The sequence below is a fragment of the Suricata suricatta genome, chromosome 2 (genome assembly GCF_006229205.1).
Source record: "Suricata suricatta isolate VVHF042 chromosome 2, meerkat_22Aug2017_6uvM2_HiC, whole genome shotgun sequence".
Taxonomy (NCBI): Eukaryota; Metazoa; Chordata; class Mammalia; order Carnivora; family Herpestidae; genus Suricata; species Suricata suricatta.
In genome coordinates, this window is record NC_043701.1 from 21,898,757 (window position 1) to 21,920,943 (window position 22,187).

The following is a 22,187-nucleotide window of genomic DNA, read 5'->3' on the forward strand; positions in this document are numbered from 1 at the left end:
ATAAATAAATAAATAAAAGGATTAACTACTCCTGTACTACAGAAAATAAATAAAAAATGGAATTGATGGAATTGCAAGATATTTAGAAAATAACAACAGGAGGGGCGCCTGGGTGGCTCAGTCAGTTGAGCGTCCAGCTTCGGCTCAGGTCATGATCTCACAGTTCATGGGTTTGAGCCCCGCGTTGGGCTCTGTGCTGACAGCTAGCTCAGAGCCTGAAGCCTCCTTCAGATTCTGTATCTTCTTCTCTCTCTGACCCTCCCCTGCTCGTACTATCTCTGTCTCTCCAAAATAAATAAAAACCATAAAAAATTTTTTTTAATTAAAAAAAAGAAAATAACAACAGGAAACCTATAACCTACAGAACACAACTAAAGCAGTATTTAGAAGCAATCTTATAATTTAAACACTTAGAATGAAAAGAGCGTTAAGCATCCAACATAAAAAGACAAATATAAGCACAAAATAAAACTAAGAAAAGCTAAAGGATATAAAATAAAAGAAAAAAAGAATTAAGTAAGAAAACAGAGAAAATAGTAGAACTAATTTAAATAAACCCAAGAGCTGGCTCTAAAATCCAAGAACCAAGAAAAAAACAACACAGGAAAGCTTTTTTAATCATAAAAGACTATCCTGTTCAACTTCATACAAAATAATTTTAAAAACTTAGATGAAATGAATTATTTCCTAGGCCAATAAAATTATCAGAGCTTCCCCTAAAAGATGTATATTGTAAGAAGCCAAATTATCATAAAAGTAGACATTATTTGTCAGAGTTCTTCTTCCCTGCAAATACTCAAGGTCCAAAGATTTCACAGGCAATTGGATGAAACCTTTAACTTCAATGCCATTTAGGCAGAGAGAAAGAAAACAAATGAATTTGAAAGCAATAGAAAAACAAAGGAAACTTTGAAATAACTTTTATGAAAGCGGCATAATCCAACAAAGATAAACCAAAACCTACAGAGCAATTTAGCTTATGAGGAATGATACAAAATTTCTAAATAAAGTTTAGCAGAGAGAATCCAGCAGCACATTTAAAATAGTGATACATCGTGACAACGTGAATTGATTCAGGAATGCAAGGACGGTCCAATAGAATAATTCACCACAAAGTAGATCAAAGGATAAGATTCATGTAATTTTCAAAGAAGCTATAAAGGCTTTCAATGAAATTCTGTATTAAAAAAAATCTTAATAAAATGGTAACATTGGACTATTTTAACATGATTAAATATGTACACTTCAATCTAAAGTCAAATCTAATTCCAACAGGAAAGCACAAAAAACACCCACTGAACTTAGGAATAAGACAAAGATTCACTATCTTACTGTTTCATATATTTGGAAAGTACTTGCCAAAATAATTTGACAAAAGAAAGAAATAAGTATAAAAACTGGAGATAAAATTATCTTTATTTGGTATATTTAACTCCAAAACCCAAAAAGACAACTGGGAAACCAGATAGTATTAGAATTCTAAAAGTGGCTAGACACAAAATTAATACTCGAAATTAACAGCATTCCCACATTCAAACAAGATAACAGATATAATAAAAGTGTAAACTCCATTTACAATAGCAACAAAAAAGATAAAATACCAAGGGCTAATCATAACAAGAAATGTGAAAGGTCTTTATGAAAAAACTTTAAAACGTTATTGAGAGATGCAAAAGACGACTTGAACAAGAAATGAATATATTCCCTGCTCTTGAACAGAAGACTGAACCTCAAAAAGATATCAAATATCTCTAAACAATCTATAAATATAATGTTCTACCAATAAAAATATCAACAGGATGGGAGGGGGAGCTAAACAAGCAATACTATATCCAGGAAAACTCTAGCAAGTAGAGTAAGAGTGGATTATAATCCAAGAATGGGGTCATTAAGGTATAAATAGGTGAACTGATCAATGAAACAGGATAAAGGTCCAGTAAGAATCCCAAGTTATATGCAGGAACTAAGTACACTGATAGACAGGATTTCAATACTGTGATAACTTGGTAGCCACCTAGAAAAAAAGTTGGATTCCTACCTGCTTTACGTAATTTATATTTTATATAGATAAGTACATTTAACATAAAATTATAAAAGTACCTAGAACAAATGTAAGAATTTTAATTTTAATTTTAATCAGAAATAACAGTTATATAGAGAAGGCCTTTTCTTATGATGCAAAATCTAAAACCAAAAAAGAATAATAATTACAACTACAAAAATTTTAATTTCTGCTGAAAAAATATACCCTAAACAAAGTCAAAAGCCAAATGACGAGATGTGTAAAATATCTGTAACACATATCAAAGACAATTAATTTCCTTAAAACACAGAGTTCCTATAAACAATATTAAACATTCCCATAGAAAATGAACAAAAAAATAGCTAGATGAATAAAAAATATAAGTAGATGTTATAAATAAAGTTAAAAAATATGGTTCTTATACCTATTGAAAAGATGAAGAAAAATATACCTATTAAATTGGCCATTTAAAAAAGTTTGATAACCCACTCTATTACCAAGGGTCTAGGAGGTCAACACTCCAACACCGACAGTGAAACCTAAACTGACACAACATTCATGGAAGGTAATTTGACAATCTCTATGAAAATTTAAATAGTACATTTCCTTTGACCCAGCAATTGCACTTCTAGGAATTTATTCTAAAGACAGACTCAATCATATGCAAAAATATATAAATGGATATTCATTGTATCATCATTTATATTAGAAAGACCGTAAACATTTTAAATGCATCCACACAAAGAAATGCTACCATTTCTCTCCACACAAGTGTGCACGCACACACACACACCCCGACACAAGCATGCACACACTTGAAATTTATCATTGCTTGCTTCTAGGGAAAGAAGCCAATTAGCTGGGGTCAAAGGTAGAAAAAAAAGTTGCCTTTTATCATATGCTCTTTTGTACCATTTGGATTTTATACCAGCAACATATATCACCCTTCACATTTCTAAGTTAAGATATCAGGACTGTTTTTGCCCCGCTTTACCAGTTGTTACATTTTTCTTTCTCTTTGTCAGTTTTTCAGTTTTCAGTAGCAGCAATGTTTAACTGTATCCCTGGTAATACATTTAATCAAACTGACACAGTGAAATCACAACAGTTAACTTGCATCCTATTATCCCCCTGATCTGGACACCCCTGAGCTCCACCTCTGCCGATCTGTTCTACAAAAATGTTCCCTGCTCTTTCTTCACTGGGGATACAGATTGTGAGTTAGAAATCCAGGACCAACAAGCTATGAATTTCTTGGCCTCTGGGGCAAACACAAAATCACAACTGCATTTTAGGAGATCGCAAAAAGGCAAGAACAAGGTTTCACAAAATATCATTTGTGCTCTCACCATGAATGCAGAGTCTAGTATATTTTTAAGTGTAAGAACTTGATTTTATCCATTTGTCCAGAGTCAATGGGGCTATAGAAGATTGAACCACACTAATCAATCAAATTCACAAGAAACGAATTGCTTACATATAATGCCAATACATTCATCTAGAATTTAAGTGTATGTGTATGTGTACATATGTACAGATGTATATACACAATTAGTGTGTATGCATACATGAAGAGCGTCAAATCATGCATATCAAGGAATCACACATAAGTGATAAGTATGCCCAAGGAGAACCACATGGCACTGTAAGCGTGTACAGGGAGAAGAGAATAAATCAGAAGGTCAAAGAAGGCTTCCCTGAAAACACAGTGTGATTGAATTAAGTTCTAATGGAAGAGAAGCTAAAAGACAAATGAACAAAACAAAACAAAAAAACCTAAAAACCATAAAACAGAATGCGGAGTAAGAGAGTTTTTGAGTGATGGGACTGCATGTGAAATGGCCCTGTGGCAGGAGCATGATATGTCTAAGGAAGCAGAAAACGACCAAAGAGCAAGACTATATGACACAGAATTAACTCGAGAGTTAGACAGACAATGCAGTGCCTTTCAGGTCACGTTAAGGATTTCTGTCTTACACTAAAAGCAACGAAACGCTAGTGAACGGTTGTAAGCAGAGACGCCTTGCAGAAGACGAGTGTGCTGTATGTATTGCAGGGCAAGAGCAGAAGCAGGAAGACTGCTTAGAAGACTGCAGGAGACCGAAGTGAGGGATGATGGCAGCATGGACAGCAGAAATAAAATAAACGGAACCTGGTGCTTAATTATACCTGAAATGCAAGGGAGAAGAAAATGTAAGGAGAATGCCCAAGTTTCAGGTTGCATGACCCAAGTTTCATATCCATAACTTCACTGATAAAGATGCTACCACTGAAGGAGAGAGAGAGAGAGAGAGAGAAAACACTCCAAGAAGACCAGAATGTGTTGTTTTGTTTCACCAGGGACTGGATGGAGGGACTGTGTAGTAGAGGGAAAAGGGTTCTGGGTGCTTCATATCTGGAAGTCTTGGTAGAGCCGGACAAAATATAGAAAACGGGATTAGAATTAAGTGGAGACAGAAAGTTAGCCACAAAAACTTAAAAAAAAAGAATTATTTTTTTAACCTCCAGGGTCAGCCATAAAACAGGCCTAGATATTTCTATGCCTCACCATCACCTCAAATCTTTTTAAACACCTCAGTATACAACCTTTCAGTGGGGGGAGGGGGATACTCAAAATGCAATGCTGGGGAAAAGAATTAATTGTTGTAGAAGAATTTCAAATATATTGAGATGGCAGATGTTCCCAATTCAGATAAGAAAGAAATGACAGAAGCTGCTTACTTGGAGAAGGAAGAATGAAACGCCAGTCAAGAAGAAAAGAAAGAGGAGAGAAGAGGCTGATCACCCCATTGCATGAATTTTCACAGTTTAAAATCTTTACTTCTGGACAAATGGCTGTTCTTGGCCTTGTGTGCTAAGGAAATGCAAAAATAGCTCCACACCTAAGCCCCACATCAGAAAGCATGGCTTACACTGCCATCTGGTGGTGGCAGTGAGGAAGTGCACCAACTAGGTGGTGGTTGGTGGGGTTTTTTTGGGGTTTTTTTTTTTTTTAGAGCCTGGGAATGCCTACATGAAGCCCATGGTATAATTCATCCGAGATCAAAGACTTAAAGATTGCAGTAGTAGAGGGAAAACCGGTAATAGTTTTTGCCAAGAGATTTATCTTTTAATCTGTCAATACGCAAACAGAAGTTTTTCCCATTAATTTGAGGTAGGTAAAAGGATTTCTCCTTTTCTCTTTTTCATGTTAAAGATCCCATATATAGCAGTTCTAGAATACCCAATCTGATACTATCACCTCAAACTCAACTCCTGGTGTATTATATATCTGACTATTTAAAAGTGCTTCAATGTTAATTTTAATGGCACATATAAATGGTTAATGTGCATTTCTAACACATCAATAACCTCATCACAAACAAGCAACTGTCTCATTGAATGTGCAAAATTCCCTTTGTTGTCTACAAATTAATCAAATCATTTTTGACTACTTAGAACCACAGGCATGGTAGTGAAAGGAATTCAAAACCCATCATGTTCTCAAAACTCATCGGCTAAGCAAATATATCACTGATAAAATCAACAATATTCACAGAAATATGGTGAATGATTAACACATCATTCCTGATCGTTCTCTTTAAGGTAAGAATAAGGTTGCCCAATATAATATTTGACATTCTGTGCAATATTTACTTCCCTACCTTTCCTCTACTATACTTCACTTGCAAATGTACCTCTTTAAAATTGTCTGCACACACACACATCGACTTGATTTCTTTGTTTTTTAAAGCATCTGAACTCGAGGATAGGACATTGTAGGCCAAAAGCGTATAATAATCACATTGGATACATTTTTCCGATTCTCAATCAGCTGCTTCTATATAGCACAATTTTGACACTAAGTATATTCTTGATCTTAATTTTCTCCTCTTAAAATCTAGACCACGTTATCGATTCTGTCTGTGGACATGGTAAAATACTAATAATTTAACTAATTTTTCCTAATTCTCTTGGTTCTGTTTCCCACCCACATCCCAACACCCTCTCCACCACCACCGCCCTTTCCTCCTTTCTAGTCTTGGAATGTCTAACTCTTACACACTCGAGGTGTTTTGGGTTTTTTTTTTTTTTGTTTTTTTGTGGGTTTTGTTTGTTTGTTTGTTTTTTACAAAAACACTCTTTGGGATGCTCTTTCCTCTTCTCTCAACTTAGGACCCTTTTAAAAAATGATGTCCCACAGCTAGGCGCCAACATCCTCCTTTTACAAGATCAAACTGCGAAAGAGGACGAGACTGGGAACAGAGTCAGCGAAACATTTGGGAATGTCAATGAAACATCGGCCTCTCCTTTGGGGGAAAAAAAACACAACTCTCAATACAGAGCTTTCAACAAAGAAAAAATGCTTCTTTTCGTTGTGTTCCTGCTCCCTCCCTGACCTCAAAGACACCTTTCCCCTTTCTCTAAGCCCGAGTCCCTCTGCTGTGCGTGCGGCCTGCCTTTGCTCCTCCCAAGGAAAAGAAAGCCAGGGAAAAAAGAAAAGGTAGGAGTCGCCTTCCCATAGCGCCCGCAAGCTGTCAGGACCCTGTCCCACGACTCACCTGGCAGGTGCGGCCGCCCGGAGAGCTGAACGAATCTGTTGAGCTGGCCAGTCCCCCGACCCCCGCTGCCCCCACTGCCCCCGCCGGCCCCGCTACCTCCGCCGCCGCCGCCACTGCCTGCGGCGCCTCCTCCCCGCCGGCGGTTCCTGTCCCAGCCCTGGGCGGCCGACATGACCCGCTAACCACTGCGGCAGCCGGGTCCCGGCAGCCCCTGGCCCGGCGGCACTAGCGGAGCCTCCTTGCTGGGCTCCTCCAGACACCCGGGAGACAGGGGTAGGGGGAGCGCCCTGTCCTCACTAGTGACCAATGACTGGCTTACTTGGTGACAGGCAGCCAATGGCCAGTCGCCTTCTTGGTAGGTGGAGGTAGGCGGGGAGAGACGTGGTAACCATAGCTATGGCTAAAAAAAAAAAAAAAGTGGGGAGAGAGAAAGGCAGAAGCAGCCACTCAACACACGCATCAACCGCGCCAAGCAAGCCCGCGTCGCGAGTCCTGCGGGATCAGGAGGGCCAATCGAAGGCCGAGTAAGAGAGGCCACGCCTGCAGCGAGTCCCGGCGGTGGTTCGGGTCAGGAACGCTTCCCATTAACAGCTAAATCAGAACTAGGATATGAACATAATACACATATTTGGGGGTAATACAGTGTTTTGACGCCTGTGCAGCTTGAGAGCCCTTTCCCTGACTTAACACACACAAAGGGCTCTGTTGGAAGTTAAAAACCCAGAGGCGGAGGCAAAGCTTGAATGTAAAAGTGAGGTATTCCTGGGTTTCATTTGTCTTGTCTTTGAATTGGGTGGCTGAGCACCTCCTTAATTAAATATAAGCCACCCACCAAGCAAACAATTTTAAACCTGGTTAATCAACATTAAAAAAATGTTCAAGCACACCAGTAATCCTGGAAGTACAGATTAAGACCCCAATGAGAAACCCATTTCTGGCTTTTTAGGTTAGTAAAGATTTTTTAAATAACACCTAGCAGTGAGACGGGTACCAAGAAAAAGGTAATTTCATGGATGACAACTATGAAAACGTTTTTGTCCAGTCAAACTCTTTTTTGATAGTAGAAAATCTGAATCACTTGAAACACAGAAACAGGTATGGAAGATGAAGAGGGAAAATGAAGATGTACAGTTCACAAATTCCCATTTTTACAAAATTAAATGGAAAACTTGGCTATGAGCTTACTGGGGGCACTGCAAAGTGGGAAAATACAGACTATTAAAGATGTTTACGAATGACAAGGGAAAAGTATATATACTCTTTAAGGAAGACAGCTTTTCAAGATTCTTAGGTATGGCGGCTTTTATGTTTTCTGTAAATTTTTACACAGGAGAACAAGGAAAAAAGAGAAAATCTGCAGTAGTTGAGGCTGCAGACATGCTTTTGGTCAAATCTCTTGTCACCAGTGGTCCTGCCGCCTCATTTTCCTACTCTCAGTCCCTCAGGACAGGTGTTTTACCCTGGAAGCACTATACGGCACGGCTTATGAAAATGTTTGAGACCTGGAACAAAAAGAAAGTTTATGGCTCTAAAATATTAAAGTCAAAATTAATAAATGCTAATTTTTCCAAAGAAGTCATACCATTGAGTAAACTAAATTGTCGATGAAAGAAGTTTTCTTTATATAGGAGTGTTCCCTAAGTAAAAAATAATACATTATCACCATTTTTCAACCCTTAATAAATTCAGAGGTCAACCTATTGAATATTACCCACTGCTAGCATTACAAAATTAAAGATGAGATACATATGCCTCTAGAACATAAACAGAACTACGAAGTAGTCTTGTAGAAAAAAATTGGACCCGAATCACATCAGATATCTATATCTATCAGGACAGAGGACAGAGGAATATAAAAAAAAAAAAAAACTACAGAGAGACAAACAGCAAAATCCCGACTATGGAAATTCTACAGGATAAATTACAAAGGAAAATGAGAGATTTGGAAGGGAAAACCTTTATGATAAAGAGACTAGTGATAGTGGTATAATTCCGAGAATATACTAAGAATCACTGACTAGTAGTGGCTGCACAACTTTGTTATTATATTAAAAACCACTGCATTGTACACTTGAAAGGGTGAATTTTATGATGGATTTTATGTGGATTATATCTGAATTAAAAATTTTAAATAATATGGGAAGAGAGGAATGGATGGGGAGCTAGATGAAACACATTAACCGTAAGCTGAAGGTAGGCGATGAGGAAGGACATAGAACTGTTCATTATACTATTGTGCCTGCCTTTGTATATGTTAGAAATTCTTCAAAATAAAAAGGAAAAAAAGGTCTACAAAAATAAGATTATATTAATGAGTCAACTGAAAACTATCTCATGTAGTTATATATTATGTAGTATATATAATACATATACAATTTTATGTTATATATATAATGTTTTAATTCCAGAAACAAAATGCAATTTTTGTTCTTAACTAAATTTAAAATTATTAAATTGTTATTTTTTTACTGCTTATGTATTTTTGAGAGAGAGAGCGAGCACATGGGGAGGGGGAGCTAGAGAAAGAGGGAGACAGAGGCTCCGAAGTGGGCTCTGTGCCAACAGCAGAGTGCCTGATGTGGGGCCATGACCTGAGCCAAAGTTGGACATTCAACCAACTGAGCCCCCCAGGTGCCCCAAAATTATTAAATTATTTTGAAAACCTTCTAAAATGGCTGCCACCAAAACTTTTTAATGTGGAATATAGGTAATCTTGGGTGGGCATTGATATGATTTGGACAGAGGCCTTCCAAATAAGTGCATCAGGGGCACCTGGCAGGCTCAGTTGGTAGCTCACGTGACTCTTGATCTTCGGGCCATAGGTTTGAGCCCAATGTAAAAATGTAGAGATTACTTTAAAAGTTAACAAAGTAAGTGCATGCAGACAATAGGTACTGGCTAACATATAATATGAAGTACATGATATGAAGTCATCATACCAAAAATCTTCACCTGAATCTATTCAAGATTTAAACTCTAAGGTCCAAAAAATTAAAAAAAAAATTAAACTCTAAGGTCCAGTTTACAGGAACTTTCAGGGCACAAAGGAACAAGTCAAATAACATGTGAAGCAATTAAACAAACCCAAGGGGACAATCTTCACTATACCCAGCCTGGTTTCATCAATAAGTCAATGTCACAAAAAACAAAATGAAATAACACAAAAACAAAATGGGAAGGCGGTGACCCCTAATGAAATAATAATCAATGGCTGCTAGTATAACAAAAAGAAACAAGCAGACATCATGTGTGTGCTAAGGGAAGTATAATCATTGATGAACTATTCTTGCCAATGAATAAAGTCAAACTTGTAGTTCAGTCAGTTTACAGGATATAAAATAGTATATGAGAAGATACATGGAAAAGTAGGTTTTATGTAAATGTAAGGTCATATTCTCATGTTAGCAATCAATCAATGTATAGCAATCCTTTAAAAATGTTTATTTCCTAGATTGTCGGTTAGTTTGTTATAGATTAAACATGACCCGGAATCATATAAATTCCCTAGTGAATAGTCAGAGGTGACTAACTGCCTTTCATCAGACCAGATCAAATCCGCATTAATTTTGAGAAGCCCAAACTAATGAGTGTGTAGTTTACTTAATTACAAAGATTATAACCATCTACTCATATAAACATTACACTAATAAGCATTACACATATAGATGTCATTGATGCAATGCATAAATTGTAGCTAAGGTTAAGTTTGGCTGTCCAGGGAAAAGAAGGAAGAAGGCTCACATTTATGCATCACCTTTTGTGAACTAGGCACTTTTATGTGTATTATGTTTTTTAATGGGCAGATTACCTACCATAGCATTTTTGAAACATTAAGTCAAAACATCAATTCAATGGGACATGACCAGTATTTCCTAAAAGAATAAAACTATAAGAGTGTAAGAAAAGAAAGGGGTGGAAGACAAAGTGGTCCAGGAAGGTCTTGAAACACCTTGCTTCTAGGTGTTCAAGTTGGAAGTGTTTGCTCTGAAGGGTTATAGAAACCTTAAGCTCCCCTCTCACAATGTTTAGGCAGGCATTTGATCAACAAAAGGACAGGCAGCCAATGTGTTTACCAGAGTTTTAGGTTCCCAGAAGCCCAGTAACTTCAGCCCTGTCTAAAAAATTTATATGGAAATTTTGAATGCAACTCTTTGCCCTTATCCCACACCCACTTAAAACACACAAACACACACACACACACACACACACACACACACACACACACACAATCCCAGTATTTCAAGGCTTCCGTGTTTCTTTGTTCTTTGTGTAGCTTTAAACATAAAAGCCTGAGTTTGCTTTCTATATGTGGAAAAAAGACCTTGGACTTTGCAAAGGTAAAACCAAGATTTCATTCTGGATAGGGAAGGAGTTAAACAATTCTGCTTTAGAGGACACTGGAAAGACAAATCTCATTAAGGAGCTTAGGCTGAATCCTACTGGAGTGAGGCGCCATTGAAGTCTTTAAGAAAAAAGGTGACATGATGATAAATGGATCATGAAGATGTGGTTTATATATACAATGGAGTACTACATGGCAATGAGAAAGAATAAAATATGGCCATTTGTAGCAAAGTGGATGGACCTTGAGGGTGTCATGCTAAGCAAAATAAGTCAGGCAAAGAAGGACAGATACCATATGTTTGCACTCATAGATCTAACAGGAGAAACCTAACAGAGGACCACAGGGAGGGGAAGGGGGGAAGAGAGTTGGGAAGAGAGAGGGACATAAACCATGAGAGACTACTGAATACTGAAAATGAACCGAGGGCTGAAGGGGGAGGAGGAGGGGGGGAGGGGATGATGGTCATGGAGGAGGGCACTTGTGGGGAGAAGCACTGGGTGTTATATGGAAACCAATTTGACAATAAACTATTATTTTTTAAAAAGGTGACATGATCAGATTAGTTTTCAAAGATGACTCCAGGGGCGCCTGGGTGGCTCAGTCGGTTGAGCCTCCGACTTCAGCTCAGATCAGATCTCACCTTCGTGAGTTCAAGCCCCGCATCAGGCTCTGTGCTGACAGCTAGCTCAGAGCCTGGAGCCTGTTTCCATTTCTGTGTCTCCTTCTATCTCTGCCCCTCCCCCTTTCATGCTCTGTCTCTGTCTGTATCAAAAATAAATAAAACATTAAAAAAAAAAAAAAGATGACTCCAGAGAACTGGGTTGAGGATTTACATGGGAGGTTGTCCATTGCCATGAGTGAACCTGCTGATAGGCAGCAGCCTCAGGGAAAAGGCCTCTGCTCCCAAACATCTTCTACCAGCTACACGAAACATCTAGCATGTTGGGGTGCCAGGGGGCTCAGTCAGTGAAGTGTCAAACTCCTGATTTTGGCTCAGGCCATGATCTCATGGTTCATGGAATCAAGCCCCAAGTGGGGCTCTGCACTGACAGCATGGAACTTTTGGGGGATTTTCTCTCTCCCTCTCTCTCTCTGCCCTTCCTTCGGTTGTCCTCTCTCCCTCTCTCTTGAAATAAATAAACTTTAAAAAAATCTATCCTCACATGCATATTTGAGCAACAGCACAAAAGATTGGAATCCTTGTTTAGGCTATGACTTAAATGCAATATTGTTCTTCCACTAAGCCATGTAGTCTTACAGTCATCAATTATAAAGACAATGCTCTTAGGGCACCGGGCTGCCTCAGTCAACTCTTGATCTTGAGGTCTTGAATTCAAGTTGGAACCTCTACATTACAAAGTACAAATAGGAGTGCCTGGGAGGCTCAGGTTATGTGCTGGGAGCCACATCAGCCTTGCTGGATGACACAGTCACAGCGAGGAAATGGCAGACGTTTGCACAGCTCCTGTCATGAGAGGCAAAACTGGTATCTCCTTCTACTACTACTGCTCATGTTGAAAATAAGCCTGTTGTCATTAATTAGACCTTACAGCGTTCAAAATCAGACTGATATTCCCCACATAGTTACCCCATAAGAAAAAACATTTTCCTGTCCCTACATAAGAGATCAAAGCACTATAGATGTTTGCTAAAAGGCTCTTCTAATGAGCTTTGCAGACCCAAGACATAGACTTGAAGGGGTTAAAAACAGAAGAGTTGCATTTAAGTCTGGCCCAGAGAAAAGGAGCTTAATGTGGAGATAAGAAATAGAAGACAAGGTCAGAACATGGTCCCTTCCCAAGGTCCACATTCTAGAAATATCCTCCCTTATACTGACTTCAGTTATGAGGATGGATAAGAAAATGGGAACTCAGGTCCAAGGCCAACACACATACACCCCCATTGCGCTTGCATCAAAGAAAAGACTTTCTCAAGCAACTTGTTAACAAGCATTCTTTTTCTTGTAGTTTATTAGCCTAATAAAATAACTCCTAGCCTGTCTATGTACAACTTAACCTATGTTTTAATCTTAGCTTTACTAACTTAAATAATATGTATATTATCCTGTTTTTTACTAAAAACATCCTGTTATATTCTTGGTTATAAAATTTACTCGACTTCACTGTAAGTACATTACATGACTTGGGTGTAACTTGTCAATTAAAAACAAAATTATAATTATTGGCAAAAAAACAACCCGTACAAAATAAGATAGGTTTGTTACTTTCTCAATCTTGGGGACTGATACCAAAAATGAATGAGATGGTTCTACAAAAATACTTCTGTGAAACTTGTTTCTCTACACTTTCAATGATTAAGGCATCTTATCATAAAAAATTAGTCACTATAAAAATTTCTATTTTCTAATGTCATCACTTTCGATGATTAAAACATCTTATCACAAAGATTAGTCACTGTAAAAAAATTTCTATTTTCTGATGTCAGGTTATCGCTTGACCTATAAAGAAAGACACAAAAACAGAGCAGAGATGCCTGCCTGGTGATCAGAAAGAAACTCAAGGTTCTCTCTCACTCTCTCTCGCCAACACCATCCATCCTTCAGGGAACCCTGGACCTGCTGAAGCTGGACTCTGGCAGTCATGATCTCACAGTTCGTGAGTTCAAGCTCCATGTTGGGCTCTCTGCTGGCAGAACAGAGCCTCCTTTGGGTCCTCTGTCTCTCTCTGTCTCTATCTCTCTCTCAAAAGTAAATAAACATTAAAAAAAAAAAACATTCGGGGCACCAGGATGGTTCCATTGGTTAAGCATTAGACTCTTGATTTCAGCTCAGGTCATGATTTCATGGTTTGTTGGTTCGAACCTTACATCAGGCTTTGCACTGACAGCATGTGGAGCCTGCTTGGAATTCTCTCTCGCTCTTTGCCGCTCCCCCCACTCACTCAAGCATGTTCTCTCTCCCTCCCTCTCAAAATAAATAAATGGGAAAAAAGTACAAATAAATAAACCTAAAAAATATAGAATACTCTTGTAGCAATGCTTTATAACTGAAAGACTGAAACAGAATTAAACTAGTTTATTGTTATTTGATCAGTTTAGTTTTACACTTGACATCAGAAAAATGACATAATGAGATGCAGTAATATATTACTTTAGCTGTTCCAGGCTAATAAGAAGAAGACAAGGGCTGCCATATAACATGAAAAAAATGCACTCACGGCATATTTGAAGGTTGCATGCCATCACAGAAACTAATCCAAAAGTGAGTTTCACAGTGGTCCTAGTGTTTCAAGTCCAATAAGAAATGTAAGTTTCTAAAGAAAACTGAATAATGGTCAATCATTTTTAAAGTTATGTGATGGAGGGGCACCTGGGTGGCTCAGTCGGTTAAGTGTCCAGCTTCGGCTCAGGTCATGATCTCACAGTTTGTGGGTTTGAGCCCCACGTCGGGCTCTGTGCTGACAGCTCAGAGCCTGGAGCCTGTCTTCAGATTCTGTGTCTCCCTCTCTCTCTGACTCTCGCCTGCTTGCACTGTCTCTCTCTGTCTCTCAAAAATAAATTTTAAAAAACTTAAAAAAAAAGTAACGTTATGTGATGGAGTCATTTGAGTATTTACTGACTTCCTTCAGTAATCTAATGGGCTAAAACTAGACTTTTTAAAAAGTTATTTGTTTATTTAAGTAATCTCTATACCCTGTGTGGGACTCAAACTCATGACCCCAAGATCAAGAGTGGCAACTTGAGCCAGCCAGGTGCTCCTGGACAGTTTTTTCAACATCTACAATATTGAACTTGAAGTCCAGATAGGATTTCCTGTTGCCAATTTCAGTAATAATTGTCTTATATATTCATTTGATTCAGATTTAAGTGACACTAACTCAACTGTAAAAGAACAAGATAATTTTATGAAGATATCAAATGACATCTCATTAAACTGACTTTAGGAGAATGCTCTCTGGCACAGATTTGTGAAGTATTAAGTCTCATTATACCAAACAAGTAAACAAAACCTTGAAACTATTAATATCATTCTGTATTTTTGGTGTGGTAAGCTTATATGGACAGGCACTCTCTGCATGTGTTAATACTATTGAAACTAAATCACACACAGATTAAATAAAGAGCCTAAAACCAGGCTGTATTTTTCTACTTTTCTCTAACATTAGTGATTATAGTTCAGCAAACATGTCATTAATGTGACCTGTTATTTTAGAATTTTATTCTGATTTTGTTCTAAAGCACTATAAGCATCTATAAAAAGGTTATAAATAATGTATGCATTGAACTTTTGGTAAAAATAACATAAATAACATGTCAACATTGAGGAGGAGGCTTTTTTCTGTGTAAAACAGGATGAAGAAAATCAAAAGGTAGAACGAACATTAATCATTCTAAGAAATACTGTTCTACCAAATGCTCCTTCTTGCTTAAGATAGATTTAATTGGGTTTGTTACCCAAAACCAATAAAATCCTAATTAACATACTAGCTCTAGAGTTGTTAGAAACAGATGTAAACCATACAGTGCAATACAAATGTGAGGGATTTCCTACACAAAGTAGATTTTTTTTTAAGTTTATTTATTTTGAGAGAGACAGCGCAAGTGGGTGACAGAGAGGAATAAAGAGAGAATGCCAAGCAGGCTTTGCACTGTCAGCACAGAGCCTGATGCATGAAACTGCAAGATCATGACCTGAGCTGAAACCAAGAGCTGGACACTTAACCTACTGAGCCACCCAGGTGCCCCTACACAAAGTAGATTCTTAAAAAATGCTTTTTAATTAGTCAGGTGGGAGAGGTGAAATAAGATAAAAATACATAAAGTTGTAATAGTCCCAAGATTGACCCAATAGCCACATGGGAAATGATTTTGAGTCTTTATATAAAACTCTGATTTGTAAAAAATGAATATATCCTTTCTGCATAATCTTCTGTAAATAGAAGAAGATACAGAAGTGAAAATCTCCCATTCACTTGCTACCCAATCCTACTCCCCACCCCAAAAGACTGTTAATGGTTTGATGTCTATTCTTCCAGATCTTTTTTAAGTTTATTTTTATTTATTTTGAGAAAGAGAGAACATGAGTGGGAAAGAGGAGAATAGAGAGAGAATCCCAAGCAAGAGCCCAACATGGGGCTTGACCTCACAACTGTGAGATGATAACCTGAGCCAAAATCAAGAGTTGGATGTTTGGGGCACCTGGGTGGCTCAGTTGGTTAAGTGTCCAACTCTCTTTTTTTTTTAATGTTTATTTATTTTTGAGAGAGAGGGTGAGAGAGAAGGAGACCCAGAATCTGAAGCAGGCTCCAAGATCTGGACTGTCAGCACAGAGCCGGATGCGGGGCTTGAACTCATGGACTGCCAGATTGTGACCTGAGCTAAAGCTGGATGCTTAACCAACAGAGCCACCCAGGTGCCCCAAGTATCCAACTCTTGATCTTGGCTCAAGTCATGATCTTATGGTTCATGAGTTCGAGCTCACATAGGGCTCTGGGCGGACAGCATGGAGCTGCCTGGGATTTTCTCCATTCCCCCACTCCCCGTTCTCTCTCTCAAAAATAAACAAACATTAAAAAAAAAAAAAAGAGTGGCTGTTTAACTGACTGAGCCACCCAGGTGTCCCTCCAGATTTTGGCCAGGGGGACACTATTCAACAACTATTCAACCCAGTATACTATCCAAGTTCACAAACTCCCTGGTTTAAGTGGAATTAGTACTAAGTCTGAAAGAGGGAAATGATGAACAACGCTAATGCTTATTGTGTTGAAGAGTGAAATTATGGATTTTTTTTTCTCCTCATCTCTACTTTGAGGAAGTTCTAGAATGTCTATTACTTTCAGAATAAAAAAAGAAAGTATAATACGTTATTGTTGTAAAAGTTGTTAACACCTTTTTAGATGATAAAATTTCCTTTCAACTTGGCCTTGGATAATTTTATCAGCATAAAGGCAAAGGGCCCTGGCGGGTAAAAGGGATCAGGCTCCTGCTTTTATATATCTGTGTGGTTACAGATTAACCAGAAAAGTCTCTCTCAAGGAAGAACATACAGTCATGTTTAATTCTTTTAATATATAAAAAGAACATGTACAAAGTCTCATAGACTTAAAGAATCCTTGGATAAACTCAAACTATAAATACCATATAATGAAGAATTTAAAAAACATTTTTAGAAACATAAAAGAGGTATGGACCCCTATGTTTGTGGCCAATTTTAGACAAGGTGTCAAATACATTTAATGCAGAAATAACAGTCTTAACAAATGGTGCTCTAACAACTGGATTTCCACACACTAAAGAATCAAGTTGGACTTCTTCCTCAGACCAGTATAAAAATAAACCCAAAATGAATATAAGTGTTAAAACCATAAAAGTATTAAAAGAAAACAAAGGTGAATCTTCATGATCTTGGATTTGGCAAAAGATTCTTTGATATGACACCAAAAGCATAAGTAACAAACATAAAACAGATAAATTGGATCTCATCAAAATTTAAAACTTATACATCAAGGGACATTATCAAGAAAGTGAAAGACAAGCTACAGAATAGAAGAACATATCATCAAAGCATGTATGTAAGAAGAGTTTAATATCACGAATACATAAAGGATTCTTAAAACTCAACAAAAAGACAACCCAATTGAAAAATGGGCAAAGGCAGGGTGCCTGGGTGGCTCAGTCGATTAAGTGTCCAGCTTCAGCTCAGGTCATGATCTCACAGTTCGTGGGTCCGAGCCCCGCATCAGGCTCTGTGGTGACAGCTAGCTCAGAACCTGGAGCCTGCTTCAGATTCTGTGTCTTCCTCTCTCTCTGACCCTTCCCTGCTCGCACTGTCTCTGTCTCTCAAAAATAAATAATAAAAACCATAAAAAAAAGTTAAAAAAAAAAAAAGAAACGAAAAATGGGCAAAGGGTTTGAATAGACACTTCTCCAAAGAAGAATGGTCAATGACCACATGTAAAGATGCTTGGGGGGCTTGGGTGGCTCTGTTGGTTAAGCATGCTGACTTCAGCTCAGGTCATGATCTTGGGGTTTGTGAGTTCGAGCCCCATGTCAGGCTCTGTGCTGGCACCTAGGAAACTGAAGCCTCCTCTGGATTTTATGTCTCCCTGTCTCTCTCTGCACCACTCCCTTTCCTGACTTGTGCACGTGCACTCTCTCTCTCTCTAAAACAAATAAACATTAAAAAAATTTTTTAAAGATGCTCACCACTCTGATTAAGGAAATGCAAATCAAGACACAAAAGATGCCGCTTCACATTACCTAGGTTGACTAAAATAAAAAAGATAGACAATAATTAAGTGTTGACAGGAATGTGGAGTGATTAAAACCCTCATACACTGCTAATGGGATTGTAGAATGGTACAGCCACCTTGGAAAAGTTGAAGAGTTTCTCAAACTGTTAGACATAGAGTCACCAGTTGACTCAAATTTTACTCCTTGAGTAGAACTCCTTGAGTTCCCAAGAGAACTGAAAACATGTCCACACAAAAAACCAGCATACAAATATCCATAACAGCATTATTCATAATAGCCAAAAAATGTAAACAACACAAATGTCCATCAACCGGTAACGGAAAAGCAAAATAAGGTGCATCCATCCATACAGTGGAATTCCATACAGTGGAATACTATTTAGTCATAAAAAGCGAATTACTAATACATGCTATAGCATGAATGAACCTTGAAGACATTAAACAAAAAGCCACATATTGGGAGCACCTGCCTGACTCTTTCGGTGGAGCGTGTTAACTCTTGATCTCGGGGTTGTAGGTTTGAGCCCCATGTTGGGTGTAGAGATTACTTAAAAATAAAATCTTTGAAAAAAAAAAACCACAGCCATATATTGTATGACTCCATTTGTATGAAATGCCCAGAAAAGGCAAATCCATAGTGACCAAAAATAGATTAGTGGTTCTGGTAACTGGGGAAGGGAGGAATAGGGAATAATTGCTAACGAGTCTGGGGTTCCTTCACAGAGTGATGAAACGTTCTGGAATTAGATAATGGTGATGGCTGTACACCTCTGTGAGTATACAGAAAAACACTTTATTAAGGAGTGATTTTTATTTTAGGTAAATTACATATCAAAAAGTAGCCCATAAGAAATAAAAATGTTTGATAAATGTGTACCCACTTAAAAACCTATTGTCGTGTTTTATAGGAATTAAATTTTCAAGGAAGATGTAAATTTTGCTCTTTGATACATTTTTGTACTTCATGAAAGAATAATACTAGCAAAAACAGTATGTTTGACTCCTTCTTAAGAGGTCCAACACAGCATAAAAAGCTTACTTACATAAATTTTTGTATATTCTCACATTTTAAAAAACCACCAATACAGGGTTGCTTGGTTGGCTCAAGCCCCACAGTGGGTATAGAGATTACTAAAAAGTAAATTAACAAATAAAGGCTCCTGGGTGGCTCAGTTGGTTGAGCGTCCAGCTTCGGCTCATGATCTCGAGGTTCGTGGGTTCAAGCCCTGTGTCGGGCTCTGTGCTGACAGCTAACTCAGAGTCTGGAGCCTGTCTTCGGATTGTGTGTCTCCCTCTCTCTCTGACCCTGCCCTGCTCACGCTGTCTCTCTCTCTCTCTGTCAAAAATAAGTAAAACATTTAAAATAAATAAATAAACAAACAAAATGCCCCGCACATACGATAAAGACACTCTGACAGCTGGAGATATCAGTCAAACTGTCTGCCTCCCTAGGATAAACAAAGTAGGTAAACTGACCCTGAGAGTGAGATTAGCGTGCCAGAGGGTTTGGGGGAGGGCATTTGGGATCAACACCATGGAAAGGAGGTGAAGGAAGCAGGATAGGGCAGGGAAGAAGCTGGACTGCCATGAAGTGTCAAAGTTGGCCCCAGGGGACCCTACATGAAACTCCAAAGCTGGATGGCCCTTTAGCATTTTCCTGAGTTGGGGCAAGGATGCTGGGCCTTTTACAGCTCCATCTTGATTAGTCCCTGGATGCAGGATTCCCTGGGGAAGGCAAATGGCTCTTTTTGTTCAAGTAACTCCAAAAGGAACTGACAGCTGAGGGACGGCTTCCTGCTGGTGGTCCTCCCAGCAACTATGGGACTTAGTTCTTCATTCCTTTTTGTTTTTAATTTTTTTAATGTTTTATTTCTTTTGAGAGAGAGAGAGAGAGAGAGAGAGAGAGAGAGAGAGAGAGAGAGAGAGACGTCGGGTCCCGCCCCGGCCAGCAGGGCAGAAAATCCTTGCGGGTTCTTGATCCTGAGAGAGGGAGAAAGAACAGGGCAGGAAGGGGGATGCACAGAGAGTCAGCGTGAGCAGGGGAAGGTCAGAGAGAGAGGGAGATACAGAATCCAAAGACAGGCTCCAGGATCTGAGCTGTCAACACAGAGCCCGACACAGGGCTGGAATCCACAAACTGCGAGATCATGATCTGAGCCAAAGTTGGCCGCTCAACCGACTGAACAACCCAGGGGGCCCCCTAGTTCTTCATTCTTAAAAGGGGCCCTAGGTGGTGCGACACTGCATCCATGACCTGTGCTAAAATGCTTGGGAAGAAAACTAGTTCTTACCAAGAACCTACTATGTACCAACCACTTTCACAGACATTATCCCATTTAATGTCACTACCAGAGGTTACTCAACCCCAAGGCCACATAGTTAGTGATGGCAGTGGGAGGAGGACCCATATCTGACTCTGAAACTCTTTCCTCCATATGATATTTGCCAAGTGACTCTGAATATTGTAAATTTCAAAATTATTTATTGATCCGTGGCTTAAAACTGACACCTTCTCGGGTGCCTGGCCAGGTTAGTTGGTGGAGTGTGTGACTCTTTTTTTTTTTTTTATGTTTATTTATTTTTGAGAGAGAGACAGAGCATGAGTAAGAAGAAAGACAGAAACACAGAATCTGAATCAGGCTCCAGGCTCTGAGTTGTCAGCACAGAGCCCGACGCGGGGCTCTTGACTCACGGGCCAGGAGATCATGACTGCAGCCAAAGTCAGAATGCTCAACCGACTGAACCACCCAAATGCCCCTGGAGTGTGTGACTCTCGATCTCAGGGTTGTGAGTTCAAGCCCCACGTTGGGTGTAGAGATTATGTAAAAATAAAATCTTTTAAAAAACCCTTATACCTTCTCAAAATCTGTTATTCACCAGGCACTGGGAAATTATAGGAAAAAAGGCAAAATGTCTGCCACAGAATTAACAGCCCACATGAGGTTAAGAATATACAGACAAACAGCATGTTGTTCATTCATCTTTATATTCCGCTGACTGGGTGCAGGATCAGCATGATGGAGAGTTGAACTCAATCGGGGTTAGCGGTTTTGCAAAATGAGTACTATAAGGCAAGACAGGTTCAAGGAAATTGAGAGGATATTCAAGAAAATGTATATTTTTAGCTTATTTATTTTGCTTTTTATTATGACACTGTCAACCATACTCAACAGTAAAAAGAATAATGAAACCCCATGAACCCATCAACCAAATTCAACAATTAAAAACATTTTGCAATCTTCTTTCATGTATTCCTTCTCACACTTTCCTTTTGGGAACTTTATTTCTAAGACTTGAAGATAATTTCTACATCCAACATGGGGCTCCAATTCACAATCTGGGGATCAGGAGTTCCATGCACCCCGGACTGAGCCAGCCAGCACCTGTCTCTCAAAGAATTTTAAAGCAAATCCCAGACATCATACCAGTTCACCCACAAATACCTACACATTTATCTCTTACAAGTCCTTTTTTTTTTAAAGTAAGGACTTTTAAAAACCATAACCACAATACTATGGTCACAAAAGACTAACAATAATTCTTCAATCTTAACTAATTCTTACTTCATATTCAAATTTTGCAAAAGAATAATGAAAATGATGGGCAATGAACTGACGCTGGCTAGGGAGAGAAGAAATAAGGCAGGCTCTGGTGTTAAGGACCATGGAAAAGTGGCTGGGTCAACAGGTTTAAGGTCATGGTGGGTGGAAACATTACTGGAGTTAGAAACTCACAGAGAGTGAGGTGGAAGGGTTACGGCGGTGGTCCCACATTCATCTTGGCCCATTGCTCAGTCACAAGCCGTTTTTGCCAGTTGATGAGACAAACTCCTTCCAACCCGAGCTCTGTCCTGATAGTCTCGGGACACTTTGCGGACTAAATTAGGCCCTCCTTTTATATACTAAGTACGTCTTTGAAACATTTCTAATCATAATCTTAAAACTATAGGAAAACGTATTTGTTGGAGGTCTAACTCCACTAAGACACGTCTCCTTTGTTCACTGCTGTCATCGACAACGCCTAGACAGCGTCAGTAAGGCACACTCAATAAATACTTGTTGGACAAA

General features: G+C 38.7%; 1 protein-coding gene across 1 annotated transcript in view; it reads right to left on the minus strand.

The window, feature by feature from the left end:
• KLHDC10 (kelch domain containing 10) overlaps positions 1 to 6,859 on the minus strand; it is a 59,865-nt gene extending 53,006 nt beyond the window's left edge. The window contains exon 1 of the mRNA XM_029923511.1: positions 6,565 to 6,859. Within this exon, the coding sequence (XP_029779371.1) occupies positions 6,565 to 6,736 (172 nt within the window). The 5' untranslated portion in view covers positions 6,737 to 6,859. The remainder of the gene's footprint in view (positions 1 to 6,564) is intronic.
• Positions 6,860 to 22,187: the final 15,328 nt, after the last annotated feature.